This window comes from Numida meleagris, chromosome 2 (genome assembly GCF_002078875.1).
Source record: "Numida meleagris isolate 19003 breed g44 Domestic line chromosome 2, NumMel1.0, whole genome shotgun sequence".
Lineage (NCBI taxonomy): Eukaryota > Metazoa > Chordata > Aves > Galliformes > Numididae > Numida > Numida meleagris.
Window position 1 is genome coordinate 29,213,602 of NC_034410.1, and position 16,789 is coordinate 29,230,390.

General features: G+C 36.9%; 1 protein-coding gene across 14 annotated transcripts in view; it reads left to right on the forward strand.

Annotated features, from left to right (window-relative positions):
- The window catches only part of HDAC9 (histone deacetylase 9), a 458,471-nt gene that overhangs the window by 214,036 nt on the left and 227,646 nt on the right, over positions 1-16,789 (forward strand). The window contains exon 1 of one of the 14 annotated variants that reach the window (XM_021386090.1): positions 4,535-4,617. The exons of 10 other annotated variants lie outside the window; for them this stretch is intronic. Coding sequence is in view for 1 of the 4 variants with exons in the window: in XM_021386088.1 (XP_021241763.1) it covers positions 4,924-4,930 (7 nt within the window). In the remaining 3 variants the exon portion in view is untranslated. Of the gene's footprint in view, positions 1-4,534; positions 4,618-4,652; positions 4,931-6,430; positions 6,523-8,402; positions 8,427-16,789 lie in introns of those variants that run through there. 3 more of the 14 variants (XM_021386088.1, XM_021386089.1, XM_021386091.1) reach the window with 3 other exon arrangements.

The following is a 16,789-nucleotide window of genomic DNA, read 5'->3' on the forward strand; positions in this document are numbered from 1 at the left end:
GCACACAGACTTCACTGAAGTTAGTAAAACCCAGCTGCTTTCTAACAACAAAACAAACCACAGTAGTTTAATCCAACAAAACATTAATTAATATGATCTGAAAAGCAAATCACATGGTAGTTTTCAGAAGGGATACTGGCAGTGGAGCAGACTTACATATGTGTGACATTCCATTATAGCATTTCTGACTAAAGAACAGAGACAAGAACCACTGAGGTATCACATTAGTAGATTAAGCTGGTAATTGAAAGTTGCAGTTTAAAATCTAGACAGACATTTCATAAAATCATTTCCAGAGGCCACAAATTACTGTTTATCAATCCAAATATTAAGATGCAATAGCAGGGAAATTTCCAGTCTGATTAGTCAGAATATAGTTTGTGTACGTGCAAATATATGTAGACAACTCCAAAAGTAATGCCTCCTATTTATTTCCATGGAAACTACAGTATATACAAAGAACACAGTAATGCTATTTGACAGAGCAAATTCTCAGTTACAAAATGCTATTTTTCAACATAGTCACCACCATTAGCTACGTTTTTCCACCAGTGTTGAACAAGAGCCTGCATGCCACGTTCATTACAATTTGCAACTGTGGAGGTGACCCACTGTTGTTGTCTTCATTGCTGAAATGCGCCACCCACTGCCTCACTGTGCTCACATCCACTGTTTGGATTTCAGAAACATTCAGTAAGCATCAATGAATGTTGATGGGTGCTATTTTTTCTCATGGAGAAATTCAGTTCCACACCTTTGCTTCATCTGTACTTCCATGTTAGATGTTATTCTGTCAGGCTGCCCCTCTGCTGTCATCTGCCACATGGCAACAAAATGTCACGAAATACTGGTGGGTGGTATTGCCATACCACCAACATCAGCCTCTGATATCATGAGCCAACATAATAAAATAGAAGGCTTTTGTAGCAGCCCTTGTATATGTTATATAAGGCAGAGATTGCAAAATACCTATATGAGGTAATTTGCACTCTCAATGAGAATAAATATCTCTGCCAGAAGATTTGTCACTGTCACGTTCCCCTGTTCTGTCTTTGTGGAGAGAGAGAGAGAGAAAGCGCAGAAAGCAACTACAGCATGCACATGTGGTATATGCCAATCTTCTTTTCTAAACACACAGAGTAGAGCTGCTTTTAGGAGTCTACCATGGTCTGGAAAGCATTAGCAGACTCTAAGCAGAGTTCTTTGCTGAGAGCATCGGTCAAAGGGGACAGGAGAAGGGTTAAGAATTAACATAAAAGGCACAGGTTTTCTTTCAGATGCTTTCATCTCCATAAATACTATAAAAATTTGCAGATCTTTGCACATCTGTTTGACTGAAGTCCCAACCCATTTTTGTACGAGATGGGGTTAAACGCATGACTTCCTTCAATGCCTCTTCATCCGTTGAAGGTTTTCTCTCATAAGAAATGATCTACTTTATGAAAATACACTTCACTTCTCCTAATAGAAACATAGATCTGCAAAATATTGTGAGATGGCTGTTGCTCTAATAAGATAAGCATTGTACTGGTGAGTACTCAGGTAAGGCCTAATGGCCAGCTGAAGTTGGCCAAAAAAGTGTGAGCAAAATTAGGAATTTCAAGTGAAAGCAACATATATTTACTTGTCATTCTACTTTACATCTTTAAGCTGAAGAGGGACTTAAAACTCATTGTCTCTTAAATGCATAGCTATCACATCAGAATAGGGATACTGGCACATCAGTGTAGATAAGCATCTGGTAGGCATGAGTTATTTCAGTCCAGTTTACCCAAACTTCAAAGTACACCTCAACACAGGAATTCATTAAAGACATAAGCCTTACCATCAGCAGTTTGGAGTCCTGTTCCATTAACCTGTCACAATAAATCCCAGCCATTCCTCATGTTCTGTCCCTTTTTCTCCAACTCACTTATGGGGATCCCTTCTAGTATGTGCCCCCTATGGATCACAAGGGAAGAAATTTGATATTCCCCTGTGTTACCAGGTATGCCCTAAAGCCAGGTAAGCAAGACAGTGTTTGGAGGGACCCCAAAAAAGCCTTAGAAAGAACAAGAGCCATTTAACAGCCCAGTTGTGGGATGACAGCGAATTCTTGCCAGATGGTTTTCTTTACTTAGATTGAAACTAGCTGAGGACTGTTAGCTTTGTGTTGGTGGCTTTGTCTTTCACAGACTGCAGAAACGGTCAGTGAAATGGCTGTGAGATGGCTGCTGGGGGTTGTCAACACCAGTTATCATGGGCTATTTTTTGATCTCAAGTGGTGCTACTGTGCTGTAAGAGTCCTGCTCAGTGGAAGAGTGGTTTTATCATTGCTGAATGATGGCTGTTCCCCAGGCACTAGGCTACCCAACTAGATACATTTTAAAATAGTGTTCATATGGTGTTAATTGGCTTAATTGTATTAAGTACAGTATTACATTTTACTAGCACAGTGAGTGATGTAGGAGTCATATTCACCCCTGAAGAAACATCTCCATGCACTGTCTGTTTCCACAGCTCCTGGCTGTTTCGCAGCGCTCATGCTCAGTGACAGACCCTGATAGTGCAGATGGGTTCAGTGAGGGATTCTGGGCCCTCACTGGATATATCTCACATGGCTGTCATTGTGGCTCACACCAGGCATACTTAGAGAAACTTATCAAGACTCTTGCCTCCTTTCTTAATATAAGAACAGGGAACTCATTGTTGCTTTCAGAGACAGCATTATGAGGGCAGATCTGGTCGGGATGGCAAGGCCTGCAGGGGGGAGGTGAGGAGCTGGTGTATGGTGTGAAGCGGCTTAACAACCCCAGGGTTGATTTTAAGGTCTCATATTAGGAACAAGGAGTGTACTTGAGCCATTTTTTTTTTTTAGGTCTCTGTTCTAACCAGTAACAGGAACATTATGCAAGAAGAAATACTCTGTTCTGATATGATCAAGTGATTCGTTGGTTTGCAGCTCTTGGCATGGACTTATGGTATCCAATGCTTAGTCCTGCTATTTGTACATAAATATATGTATATGAAATTCAAATGTAAATAGCATTTCCCTTAGTTGCTCTTCCTTTGTAGCTTGATTGTTTTTGGACAATGTTTTAATGGTAAAATAAAATAAGGAACTTTTTTTTAAAAAAAGGAATATACAATTGTATGCATATTTATGAAATATAAATTTAAAAAAAAATAAAGATTTTCATTTTAAGGGATATATTTTGCATAGTTACTTTAAAGCAAATTGTTTTAAGGACATACAAAGATGTGATTGAATTTATATTATGGCTAAAGAATGTTTCAATAAGAAACCTAGAGTGGGTTTGTGTTTCTATTTTATTCCTTTACGGTGGTGCAAGCTTCAGATTCGAAAGGCTAAGATCATTGAGAACCTACTCTGCTAAAAAACACAGGTATTCTGATGCATTAATCATTTTACTCAGCAACTGCAGTAGTATGTTGATATTTCTGTACTGAGGAGACTGTGGTTCAGTCCCTGGTGCCTAAGGTCAGGCTGAGGACTGGAACCACAGTTATTTAGCAGGAAATTTATACTGATTCAGACTGTGCTGTGGAATATTTGGTAGCCTACTGTGGAAAGGCAAACCACAGGAAAGGGATGAAAACAAAACCACTCTGCATATCCATGCCAACATACACCATGAGTTCAATGGCCACGACCAGTGAAGTTTCACAGTGGGAGGTGCCAGCAAAGATTACACAGTCAAAAGTAGTCCCCGGAGGAGATGATGAAGTGCTTATGAAGAGCATGGGAAGGAAGCAAAATATACAGGATCTGTTCAAAACACAGAAAGAGTCCACTGCATTTCACTTCATAACCTATTTAATTTTTTATTACCTTTTTGCTGCAGTTCCTTTGCTTTTTTTTTTTTTTTTGCACTGTGCTCCTCTGTATCTTTCAGATTATTTATATTTATTTGAACTGAATTTTTGTTGTAAATGTTGTAAATATTGCAGTATGAGGTAGAACCTCAGTGATTAAGTTGGAGCAGAAAATATCTTTCATAACGAGACAAGAGTAATAATTATGCACTGAGTGGATTTCTGGGCAGTGGATTCCCTTCAGTGCCATTCTTTTTTTTTTTTTTGGAAGTACAATATAGCATTTTAAAATTATTTTGCCATGAAGTTCGGTCTATTAAAAGAAGCAAGGGGCACTTTTAATCTAATGTGACAGTAACAGATGAAGGGAAGATACAATAATCTATCATGATAAAGTTAGGAATGGTTTTGTTGTTGTTGGAAGAAGGTCAATTTTGACATTTTTTTATGAATGGTAATTTAGAAGTGATTTATAGGGTAAATATTCATTTTATCTTTAACATCTTTTGACACTTGACAGGATCAGTAGCTCTTGAAAGGCTAACTGCACTGATGTTTCTCTTTAAAAGTAGTTTTTTTTCAGTGGACGTTATAGAAATCAGACTTGCTTTTTTGAGACATGTTTGTGTCTTTCTACCCTTTGTTAATATGATTCTCATTTAGAAACAGGAACTGTGAGATGTGCTGGGGAATAAATAGATCTCTTCTAAATAGCTATTGTCAAGGAAGAGCAAAGGAAATGAATTGTGTGAATTCTTAGAACCAAGTAACGTTTATTTCAGAAAAAGACATACTTCTCAGGTCAGAATGGCTTTTGCTTTGCAAATACGTTATTTTTTCTCTGTCTTTGTAATAATGTAATAATGATAATAGGGAAATTTGCTATGGCACTGTCTGCAGTCGAGATATTGTAGAAGGCTGTTTGATAGCCATTTTAACCTGCTTGGTATCAAAACTGGAAACTCTGGCAGAGTTTTAAGTCTGGGTGGACACTGCATTGAAGCTTGTATCATGTGAGCCTGCCTGACATTACCAGGGTAATATCAGCATTGTAGCAGTGTTTTGAACTCAGAAACATGTGGAACTGAACAAACACAAGAGGAAAAGATGCACGGTAAGATTTCAGAAGAGGTCTTTATTTAAAGGGATTGAAGGTTTGGTGGGTAATTTTCCATCTAGTCTCTCTTTTATTTGAGAGAAAAGTGATCAGCAGGTCCTCAATGGAAAGGCACAACATAGTTTTGAAGAAGATGAATAACAGTTTGAGATCTCATTCAGAAATAACTGAAGCGAGCACCAGTTTCTGTGCAGTGCTCTGGATCAGTTCAATGTGGACAACTGTTTTTGACTAACTGATTAAATTCTGAAGATTCTGTCATGTGGTTTGCATGCAGGTGCTTTCTCAGTATATTTGAACTGTTTCAGATTACTACCGACGATTTTCATTCAATTCTGGAAGTTTGGGGTCTTTAACTAGATTTCGTTTTCAGATCATTTGGAAAGGACATCATTTGATGACAGTCATGAGATGCTGTTTCAGTGGGTCTAATTGGGGGTTTTAGTGGCAGAAAGGACTTTAAATATTGATTTCTGTATTCAATTTACTGTGATATTAAACCGCGTATCTGGTTATGTACATTGTGTCCTTTGGTTTGTATATGGATTTGTCCAATTGCTGGACATATTTTCTAGTCAAAAATTACATTTTTCAATAAGCTTAATTTGAGTGGCAGCCAAAGAGACATGAGATGGTTCAACAAAAATATGTCAGATGATTCCTAATGACTTTCTTGTAAACTGTTCTCTGTAATAGTTTACCACTGTTGATGGAAAGGGTAATCCCCCACAATAGTACTGGGGAGAGATCTTCAACTTATGCCAAAATAATACGCTGTCAGTATGAAATTATGTGAGCAAAAATATGTTGTATGTATTAGGTCATATATATCACTGCTGACTAACAAATGCTCCTTGATCTTGTTTCAAGGAGCTTGGGATCTGCAGTTGTTCAACCTTTTGACTAGAAGTCATGCAGCAAGCATTATGGCTTTGGATGTCCATGACTCTGTAGAGGTGGCTGATAAATACAGTGTGGTACTGTCTGAGGTCAGACTCCTTGTAATTACTAGTGGGCTTTCAGCAACTTTATCCCAGTCTGAAGCCTTGTCTTTACTAGAATGACCTGTAAGGTGAAACGAAGCAAGCTAGTAAAAGTCCATAAAAGAAAGTGCAACTTCTGGAAATGGGTGAGTTAAGAGTCTAGTAGAGTGATACGTGATCATTTATCATACTTTAAGAAAGACATTCTGCTAGTTTTTTTTTATGGTCTTTGATATGGAAGGTTAGTAATTTGTTTCACCTGTATTCAAATGACATTTAAGGTAAATCCTTGAGTAACCCTTTTCCCTGTCTGTTGACTATCAGTTTATTTAATTCTTTTTTTTCTCTGGAAGATGTAGTTATGATTGGAAATGAAATTGAATTTTACGGATGCATAAGTGAGCTCTTTCTGAACCAAGATCTAGTCAGTCTGTCAGTGTGGTATGCTGAGTTGTGGAGAAAGTGAAAAGTGATAGTATTGGGTATCAGCTTTGCTTTGTGATGTTTCGTCAGGTGCATAGCACTAAACTGTCGGATTGTCAGAGTAGCATTCACATACTTAGGATGCGTGAAATCAGTGACACTTCCAGACCTCCTTTGCTTCAGGTAGGCTGACTCTTGGTAATTCTCTAAATATTTATGCCATGTCCAAACTCCATTATTCCTGTACTTTCTGAAGAGTGTTTCTGTCCTCAACCAGGAAGAGCTGGTGATTGTATACATTTTGTGGTAATTCTAGGAAATGGTGTTTTATGCTCTTGATTAGGGGGAAGTCAGCTTCATGGAATATGTTCTTCAGCTTCAGTCCCTATGACATTTCATTAAACATGGTTTATGGCTATACTACCATGTCTCAGTGTTCATTTAATCAATTAAACTTTACAGTCAACAGAGAGAGTGCTGGGCTAGGTTTGACTACAGGGAACTCCACTATTGTGTAAAAATTTCAGTTTGGATATTTACCATCAGATGCTAACTCGGGAGAGAATCAAACACAAGCATATCTAAAAAATAGTGTAAACAACCTCATTAGCAGAAATAAAGTCCCATTTCTTAACAGTATAATTCTAAGAAATATAAGTGTGTATGACATCAATATAAAAAGCCACAGAAAGTGAAGCTGTACTTTCTGGATGCATCAGAAATTATTTGTCTTTTATTCTTAATTCTTTTAAAAGAATTCCACTGTAGTATCTTCAATAAACTAAAACCACTGAAAATCACTTTCTGGTAACTTTTGAAAAGCTTTTGTTTCAAAGAGAGAGGAAAACTAAAAATTAAGCAGATGACTGCAGTCAGGAAGAATTTTTAAACTATGGGTAGGAGTGTGTCAGGCTCTTTGTTTGGCTAAGAGAGCTGAAAATGCTTTGCTGTAACGTTCATTGACTTATGTTATTTACTTATATTCTTGCTCTATTTTGTAATTTTAAAAATTGCTCTGTGGAGTACAATATTCACAAAAGAAAATACTTCCTTAAAAATGGAAGTTTCTAATCTTTTAAGCACCTAATTTGCCAAATGCAGAAAGGAAGAGAAAGGAAATAATTTCCAAAATGTATCAGACATGGATATAGAAATAAAAGAAAGATTGAAGGACCATATGCACATCTGTGAGGAAGAAAATAAATGACATTGAACAGAAGAGCCTAGTAAGGAACACTGCTGCTCCAGCTAAGATGCGCTTTTGAAACTTTAGGGATCCAGCCTTCTGCAGTGCATTCTAGTTTCTCTCTTACGACACTCGATGTTTTTGACTTCGGTTCAATTCCAAGTTCTCTCAGTGACTTGCCTTGCGATCAGCATGGCAGACATGGCAAAATTTTAATTGTGCTGCCCTCTCCCAATCCTTAATAACCAATAATTCCATAACATGTCGTGAATTATCACACAAAGTGATCACTCACTGATCACACAAAGTTCTGCTTAAAGTGTAAAAGCAGAGCATCTATTTTCACCTTGCCTTTTGTATTGCAAACTCTCAATTCATGATGTCATTTACAGCCAGATTCAAAGGCTCAGTCAACAGAACTGAATGTACTTCTTACTGCAACGTGCTAAGGTTTTTTTGACCTTAATTCTGATGAGAGGGAACTTCTACTCTGAATGATTAATTTACTCAGTGTGCAGGGCTGAGGGTTTCAATATGGCTAAGTTTTATTTAAATGATTTAGTCTGAGATTCTCAAAGGACCCAAAGTGTTTCTTGAAGAGTAGTTTTGAATGCTTGACTCCACTTAAGCAGTCATTCTAGTGTGCACGTTCCACAACTGGTCAGCAAATTTCTAAAATTTGCATTTAAAAATTGAGTAAGGTTGCCAGGGATAGGGATTTTTTTAAACTTCTTAGTGTGAAATTTAATTTCTGGAAAAACTTTCTTGGGAAGGAATCTCTTATTTGATGATGAAGAAGTACCCACTTGATTGGCCTTCTGCTTGTCAAATGAGTTGAGGAGAGAAACAGTCAACCCACTAGTAAGGAATGGACCTGCTGATATACAGAAAAAAAAAAAGGGTAATAATTTTTGTATTTCCATTTTTGTAAACTGTGCTTGCTACATTGCATCAAAAATGTATAGAATTTTTCTGTTGCTCTTGTGGGGTTTTTTTTGGTTGTTTTTTTTTTTTTTTTTTACAAATTGGAGATGTATTTCTTAGCAATGTTTTGTTGCATTTTTTTTTGAGTATTACAGAATGTGGAACCATTATTCAATATTTATATAGAATAATAATAATGGAAAATTTATTCAACTAAAATAACAGCAGTATACTAATAATTCCTATAGTTTGCTTTTCCAGTGCTCAAAAATCACAAAGACAATTGTTTAGCAATGAGTAGAAATGTCAGTTTCTTTCCCATGCTCACCATCATATGTCCCTAACTCTACTTGCTGATTAAGGTAACTTAACTGTAAATCAGATGGAGAAAACTTGCTCTATTTGCAGGTTTGAGTTCAGCCAGCGTATGCCTGAAATCAACTTAAAAGCATGGTAGTGGCTCAAAGTCAAATAAAGAAAGAATATTAAGTTGGATAGAAGTATGATGTATCATTCCAGTGATGTCAATTATTAGTATTTGAATTCTTAAAATATAATCAATCTAAAAAGTCATCCAGGAAAAGGATACTAATAGAAATTTTGTTAATGAATATTTAAAGCAAAAAGATTATTTTTATTATACCAATAAACTGTATATCAGTTAAGCTGTATTTTTGTAATGTTCGGTATCCACATGTACCTGGATATTAACCACTGTATTTGTTAGTAATTTCTTCTTTCACAGCGCTTTCTCGGTTCATTCTAACCTTCTGATTTCACCAGGAAAACAAGATTGGCCCCCTCTGGTGGTTGAAATCAGGCCTTTACATTTCGGGGAAAGTTTTCCAGAGAATTGTTTAGTCTGGAGAGTACAAGCCATGAATATATATATGTATATATATACATAAATATGTTTAGTGTTACATTATTATTTAAAAAATAGCAGTATCTTTCTGTCATACATAGTTCAATGTTCTTGCTAAGTTGCTCTTGCCATCAGAGAGCTTTTGAACTCATGGCAGATACTTACATCTTGTGGTTCGTAGGAACCCACGTAGATGGTCAAAATGAAGTAAACCAAACGTGTGGGGACTGTAGGATTGAAATAATTTACTGTGATGAAAAGAGTCAAAATAGGAAAGGATAAATTGAGATAAGTGGTGTAATAGTGACGATGTTATGAGTGTCGCAGAATTACATGAACTAGATGTTATATGTCTAGTTTGCAATTTTCTTCAGCTCAAGAGAATAATTTGATACTAGAAGTAAAAATCTAAATATATATGTTTATGTGTGTGTGTATTTTGGCCAGGATACACTTTTATTATAAAATTGGAGAGTTCTATAATACTTAGGTTACAACAGTGAACTTGAGATGTCTGTCTCCTTTTTTCAAGTAATTCCCCCAAATCCCAAATAGCAGAATATGTGAGAGAGAGAAAGAGAGAAATTTTTTTGTTATTATTTTATGCAGATGGTTATCGTTTGATTCTCAAAACCAAAGCTCTCTTTGCATTAATAAGAAAAAAAAAATGTAAGCATCCTGGAAGACTGGAATTTCCTTGATTGTGAGTTCATAATGTTTTTTGTATATTTTATGTAATCTCTTTTATGAGAGTGCCTGTCTTATGTAGTGTCTTAGTAATGGAAATGAGGCCATCTGCATAGTAGTCAAGTTTGTTCTTTGAAAGATATACTCTTTCTGCAGCAAAAAAAACCCCACAGATTAAATCAAGACCTTTGAAACACTCACAACTCTTTCATCGAGATAATTGGATCTTCCTCTGGAACTCCCTCTTACTGTCTTTGGAGCTGCCCATTGTCTCTGCCTGTTGACATCTTAATCCATCCATCTCTGTGGCTCAATAGCTGCATAATATTCTCCTCATCTGTATTGCTATTGTTTCTACGTCCCTTTTCATATTCTGCCACTCCTAACTCAATTCTGCAGTCTCATAAATTCTACCTGGTTTGCTTTAAATTACCATTATGATCATTTCTTTTCCCCTGCTTTTCCCATAGCTTTTTCTCTAAGCATGCTTTAATCTCTGATCCTAGATAGCAGTATTCCAACAGGTGCAAGCTAGTGATCTAATAGAATTTATGTATTTTACTTTAGTCACTATGCAACTATACTGGGATTTATATTAGCAAAGGAGGACAGATTCCTCAGACTATGCTGTAGTCTAAGGCAAGGTGGTATGAAGGAGAGCAGAACAGGAATAAATACGTAGGAAAAAAAACATATCTTCGCTAAGAAACATCTGCAGTTGTTAATTTTGTGTAAAGTATGTGAACTATATTTCTGAGCTGGCATAGTAAGTAGTAGTATGGTGCCAGCCCCTGACTGTTGTTTCCCTTAATCTCCCACTAAAAGATTCTTTAAAAGGTATTGTTATTCTTTGTTGGACCTTTCCCCTCCTCAGTGGGAGATTGCAGTTCAGTTCCAATTTTCTGTGCTTGGGTTGGAAATCATTTTTAGCCCCATTTGTATCAAAGATCAGGATGATGCATAAACACTGATTAATAACATCAGAATAATAGAAAGTAATTTCTGATTTCCTGTGAAAAATGACTTCTAGAGACATTGTGAGCTTAGTGAGTTACATCCACATGTTAGCTTTAGCTATGCATTAAAAAAGAAGAAAAAGAAAATACTAAGTATGGTAGTATCTTGGGGAGCACACACAGCTTAAAAAAAAAGAAGAAAGAAAGAAAAAAAAAGGCTAGAAAGTGGAAAAAGAAAAATGTTTCTTGATTATTTTTGGTTCATTCATTTTTTTTTTTTCCTAAAATACCAACAGAGTTGCCAGCAAGAATTGCCAGTAGTCCCACTGAAGATTTGCACCAGAGCTTGGCTTCCAAGGGTGTCAGTGGGAGCACTGACTGTCAAACACCTGAAACAGCAAAACTATTTGTGGATACTTGTTCAGCAGAGCTCTACCCACAGTCTAATTGGCTTGGAGTACGCTGTCCAATGATGCTAAAGATATAACTGCTGGCATACCCTAATGGTATCTTTGATATTTAAGGGAGAACTTTTTGCCCTCTCATCTTTCTTTGTATCACCCATTTAGGATTAGAATAGTGGCATCCCCACTTTTAGGGATTATTCAGCTGTTGCAAACTCTACATAGCTGCAACGCACCTACAGCGTTCACAGGTGGAGAACAGATGAAAGGAGAGTGGGTGGAAATCTATGTTCTGGATGTATTTGGTACCTCTTGCTTCAGCATTATAATATCTCTGAATGGGGTATCAGAAAAAGACTGTAGCAGGTCTCTGGAAAACCCTGTGGTGCTCTCTTGGTCATCCTTAGCATCCTGCAGGGCTTTCTACGTTGTCTGTTAATGTATAATAATACTGAGACAAAACTATATTTCCTTTTTTCATTTGTATGTGACATTTAGCATTATATCTGTTTTAAAAAGGGAGGTGAGAGGAATATTTTGTCGTGTCTGCTTTTTGCTTTTTCTAAGTATTTCAGAGTATGATGCAAGAACTGTATATTTAAGCAAGTGCACACCCACGGTTTTATATCACACATGGTTCCGTTTACATTAATAAACTAATTGTAAGAGTTTAATGAATTGACCAGCAGATAAACTGGCACTTACTGATTTGGAGATAGATTGTACCTAATGAATTCTGCAACTGCCACACAATGTTACCACCAAATGAAACCTTATTTATCATCCTTAGTATGATCTTATCAGGAGTGATACTGATCCATGTATAAAAAGTACACAGCTAAAATAATGCTATATTATATTCTTCCCTATTTTTTCTTGACACAGAGTGGGCACTGTGTGGCCAAATAGACTAACTTGATACTGTATAGCAACAGCATTATTAACACTGAAGTATCATCATTATTATAGTATTAATAATAATATATGTATTCTTACGTGCATTATAGTAATTCTACTAGTATGTCATACACTGTGGAACTGAGAAGAAAGATAAGTAGAAATTCTTTTTTTTTTAACTATACATACTTTGTCTTTGTCCTGTTTTTATATTGTCTGCAGCAGAAGCATCCAGAGTTCCTTATATCAAAAGGACGTTTTCTGGAAAGTAAAGATGTGTCTGTGTGCTGATGGGTGTAGAGAACACATGTATAAGAACTCTCTAGCTGAAACGTAAAGTAACCCAGAAAGCCAAATATAGATCAGCTTGAATTTCTTGATAATAGATCATCCCAGGTTTGAGTTTAAAAGTGTTTCACGTTCTGATGTGATTTACTGGGCACATTTGCTTTTATCCCTCTGACAGAAGTGGTTGACCTGCTGTTTGCATGAACCCTGACAGGCTAATAAATAGAACTTTTGCTCATGTGGTCACTGTAAAAGAAACAGCAAACACTAGCATTTTAAAACTTCTAGGTTATAGCAAATTAGATGGCTTTTATGTTTGTGTTTGTTATGACTATTTGACTCAAAAGCATATTTGCAGAGAAGGAATCTGATTTTAGTAAATCAATATAATAAAGCCTTTGATTTTTTTACAAAAGCCAGCTAGCTATAACTTCAGTGTTGGTATTTCAAGGCCTCTCACTGATATTTTAGAAGTTTGTGGTTGTTCGAGCTTCCTTTCCAGGCCCTGGGGAAATAAGAGAATGGTAAATCAAAGCACAGATCACTGTTTGCATTTATTTTACTTTTCATTATGACATGTATGCAAACACTTAAAATAAATAGGGAAAAAGTATAATCATGATAAAATCCCTTTTGTAGAACAAAAGAGAATACACTTATAGTCTAATTTATTACACTTCTTCTTAATACCATAAAGTCAGTTGAGTGCCTCATCAAATTTGACAGTTCATTTATACTTCTAATTCTGTGATAGTACTGTTAAAATAATTATGGACTTTTTAAATATAATCCAAGAAAATAACTAGAAATTATTTTCTGTGATCTGAAATGAGTTGTAATTTCTTGTGTTTTTTCTTTCTAAGTGAGGAAGTTTTAAAAGTACACATTGCAGCAGGGTACTTTGCTGTCACAAAAAAATCATTGTGATGCCTTTGAAAAACATCTTCCATTTCTGTTTGCTGTCTTCTTGTTTCTCTTGCCTGTGACAACCGAAGTCCAGACCATAATTGAGGAATTATAATTAACCAAAAATATTTAATAACATTGAATGAAATCTGAAGGACGCTATTTGCTGCTTGGGTGCATCCTTTTGCAAAATTTTGAGGAGAAAAATTTCTGTCTATTTTAAATATTGAAGAAAAAGTTTTATTACAAAATCCAACTGCCATCCACAATTTGGATGCTTTTTTTCCCATTAAGGATATTAAAGTGAGATACTCTCAAGCCCATCTTCTTGCACCACTATACCCATGAGAGAGATTCTGGATCAACCTCCTCAAGTGGCATAAAGAAGCTTTGCCTATATTGAAGTCAACAGAGGGATGACAGATTATACCAGCTGAGAATTGAGGTACAAGATTTTAGCCACCAGAGCTGAAATGATAAAAGCATCCCATGGGAGGTATCCTAACTCTTCACAGCCTATTGATCATCTGACTTATACTTCTGATTCCATACTGGTTATTGGTTATTGTCAACTTCTAAAGCGCAGGTCTTGTAGAGAGGCCCAGCTTCCACCAGAAGGTTGTGAAAATCTCTCCTGTGAGGAGTAAACTCCAAATTAGGAAATTTTTCTTGGTTTGTTGAGCAACTGCTCTAGAAGTTTTCAAGCCAGACTCCATCCTCTTTAGTCATGGCTGTTCAAAACCATGTTGCTCACTTAATTTCCAAGCATCCCCACAGCTGACACATTGCTCTGTTAGCTTTCTGTTTACACTGGCTTTGAGGGCAAGCAGAGCCTTATCAGTATGCCAGGACTGCTCTTAGATTACAGTGAGCAATGTTCCTGTAATGCTGCTTCTCAGTGCAGAAAGCCCTGCCCCAGTTAGCTGAGAAATTTTAACTCCTTTCCTTGTGCCTCATCTCTGCTCTGTGACTGGTGTTCCTCTGCGCCATTCTTTTTCTGCCCCATCCTCTTATCTCTCATCCAATTGCCAAAGTTTCCCTCCTACCTTTTGTACCTTATTCCTGCAACTTTCAGCCTCCTGCAGTATTTCATCTTTTCAGTCCTTTTCCATCCATTTCAGACATCGTTATGGCTTTTCAGATATCGGTGCTTTTCAGGTCTTGAATAAGGTGGCACATAAATCTCGAGCATTCTAGTTATAAACTGGAAAGTAAACGTGATGTTCATTTTTGATGGATCTTCTACTCTTTCCACTATTTTGAACTATTTTCTGTAAATTTACTGCTCTGATTATGTCGTGATTTACTGATGACTAATACCGAAAGGGAAGGTTTCTTCACTTTCTCTGAATGAAGAAGTCAAAATAGAGGCAGTTTCTTTTACACTAAGGTGTGCAAAACTGTTCTTGTTTGTTTTCATTTTATGAAAAATGTGAAAACTGTGCACAGCACTGCATAACCTAATAATCACTTTAAGTGGGAACTCTGTTTTGAAAAAGAGAGTTCAAAACAGTAGCACAAGTATAAACAGCTCTCCTGTTCTCTTCTTTCTTTGTAATACTTCACCAAGTGGATACTTAGCACGAGGTATGCCCACTTCTTGGCAGGATTATTCTTCAAAACTCTACTTGTTGGTTTTTTTGTCTGTTTTCAGGAATACGCTTTTGTTGGCTAATAATGAAATTGCTAGCTGGGGGAGCTTGTCTTCAGTTGCTTGTCACATGTCATTTTCATTGAGCGTTCCAACTTTTGTAGTCATCCTTGCTTGCTCCACAAGCCTAACTGCCTCTCCAGTGCCCTGGAGGAACAAGCAGGAGCAAGAGCCAAGCTGAATTTCTTTGCTGCTCCTCTGCCCCTCTCCTGGTCCGAAAGCACCATTGACTGCACGAGAAGTTCAGCTGTGAAAGGGTTAACATGAATCCCTGCAGTCTCAACAAATTAACACAATTCCCCTAACGTAAAAATTGTAAATGCCATGGACATGTTCTCATAAACAAGTGGACCAGAATTCTTTGCTACATCTCAAATAAAGAATGGCAACACTTCAACTGATGGCAGCAGCCGTTCTTTAAGTTCCTGTTTTTAAAAATGACATGCATGTCTGCCAAGAGGGTCACTGCCAACAACAAATAAAAGAAGGTTGTCCCTCCTGGGAGATGATGGTAAAAAAGTGTGCTGTTTAATTTCCTGGTGTTTTCCTTTAGTGCTCATGATTCGTAAGACTCGTGTATTCTAATAGACCAGTGTGCAGAAATTGAAGTTAGTCACTGAAAACAAGCTTGAAATATTGTCTCTAAGTGAAAGTTTTTCAGTGATTCCTGTTTTAAGAAATGTTTTCAAAAATCAACACACTAGGGTTAAAACAAGCTCTTTTACCTCTTTTCACTTATGCTACAAGCCTCTAAATATACTCAACAAGCATGTCATTTTGCAAGTACCTTATTTTCTTTCCACAGAATGTCAAAAGCACTGCAGGCAGTGCAGCTATGGAATATAATTGATATGGAAGTTCTCCTGAGACTGTTTTTGTTGTTACATTTCAAGATAAAGGCTCTTGAGATTTTATATGAAAAATAAAATGCATTTTGCAGTTAGTTGTAGCTGAAAATAAAGTATTTTTCTACTAAAATGTTGGTATGTTTCCTGGAATCACTGAGCTTTCAATAACATTTTTAGTTAATATTCTGCAGCTTCCTGTGGTATTCACCACAGCTAACTTGAGCTCAGGGAGTTTGACTTCAGTTATTTGTAGGGAGGACTCCCTGGGTGTGCCCTGCAGTCATCAGGGATGTCGGGAAGGATCTGCTCCAGACCACAGCTCAAGGAGAGCAGGGCACGGTCCCTCCCTGAATCATACCTGCTGGAGCCTTGCTCTGTTGGGCACCAGAAATACTGCAAAACAGGGCTCCTCTGAGTGGAGATAGCCTTTAGGAAACTCAGACTTGTATTTTCTTTTGTTATCCATTCTTTTCCTTCATTGGCTAAGAGCTTGATGAAGCCTATTGTTGGAAGTTGTGCTTCCCACTGCTTCACTGATGTTTGGAGGTTGAGTGTGCTGATTAGGACATTCATTTTTCTACTGCAAAAATACATATATCTCTGTGTCAAGGGGGTTAAAACATAAAGCACCCTAATGAGAATAAACATCCTGCATCACCTTTGGTCTTTTTAGAGTTACAGTTGTGTTAGGGTGAGGAGGAGAAGATGCTTCTACTAAAAGTCAAAGCTTTTAAATAGACTGGTTCTGATTCTGTGCTCCGTTACACACTTTTCACACTGACGGAACTTCACAGGGCTTCTCGGTCTCTTCCCTGTCAGCTGATAACAAGCAAGAGGA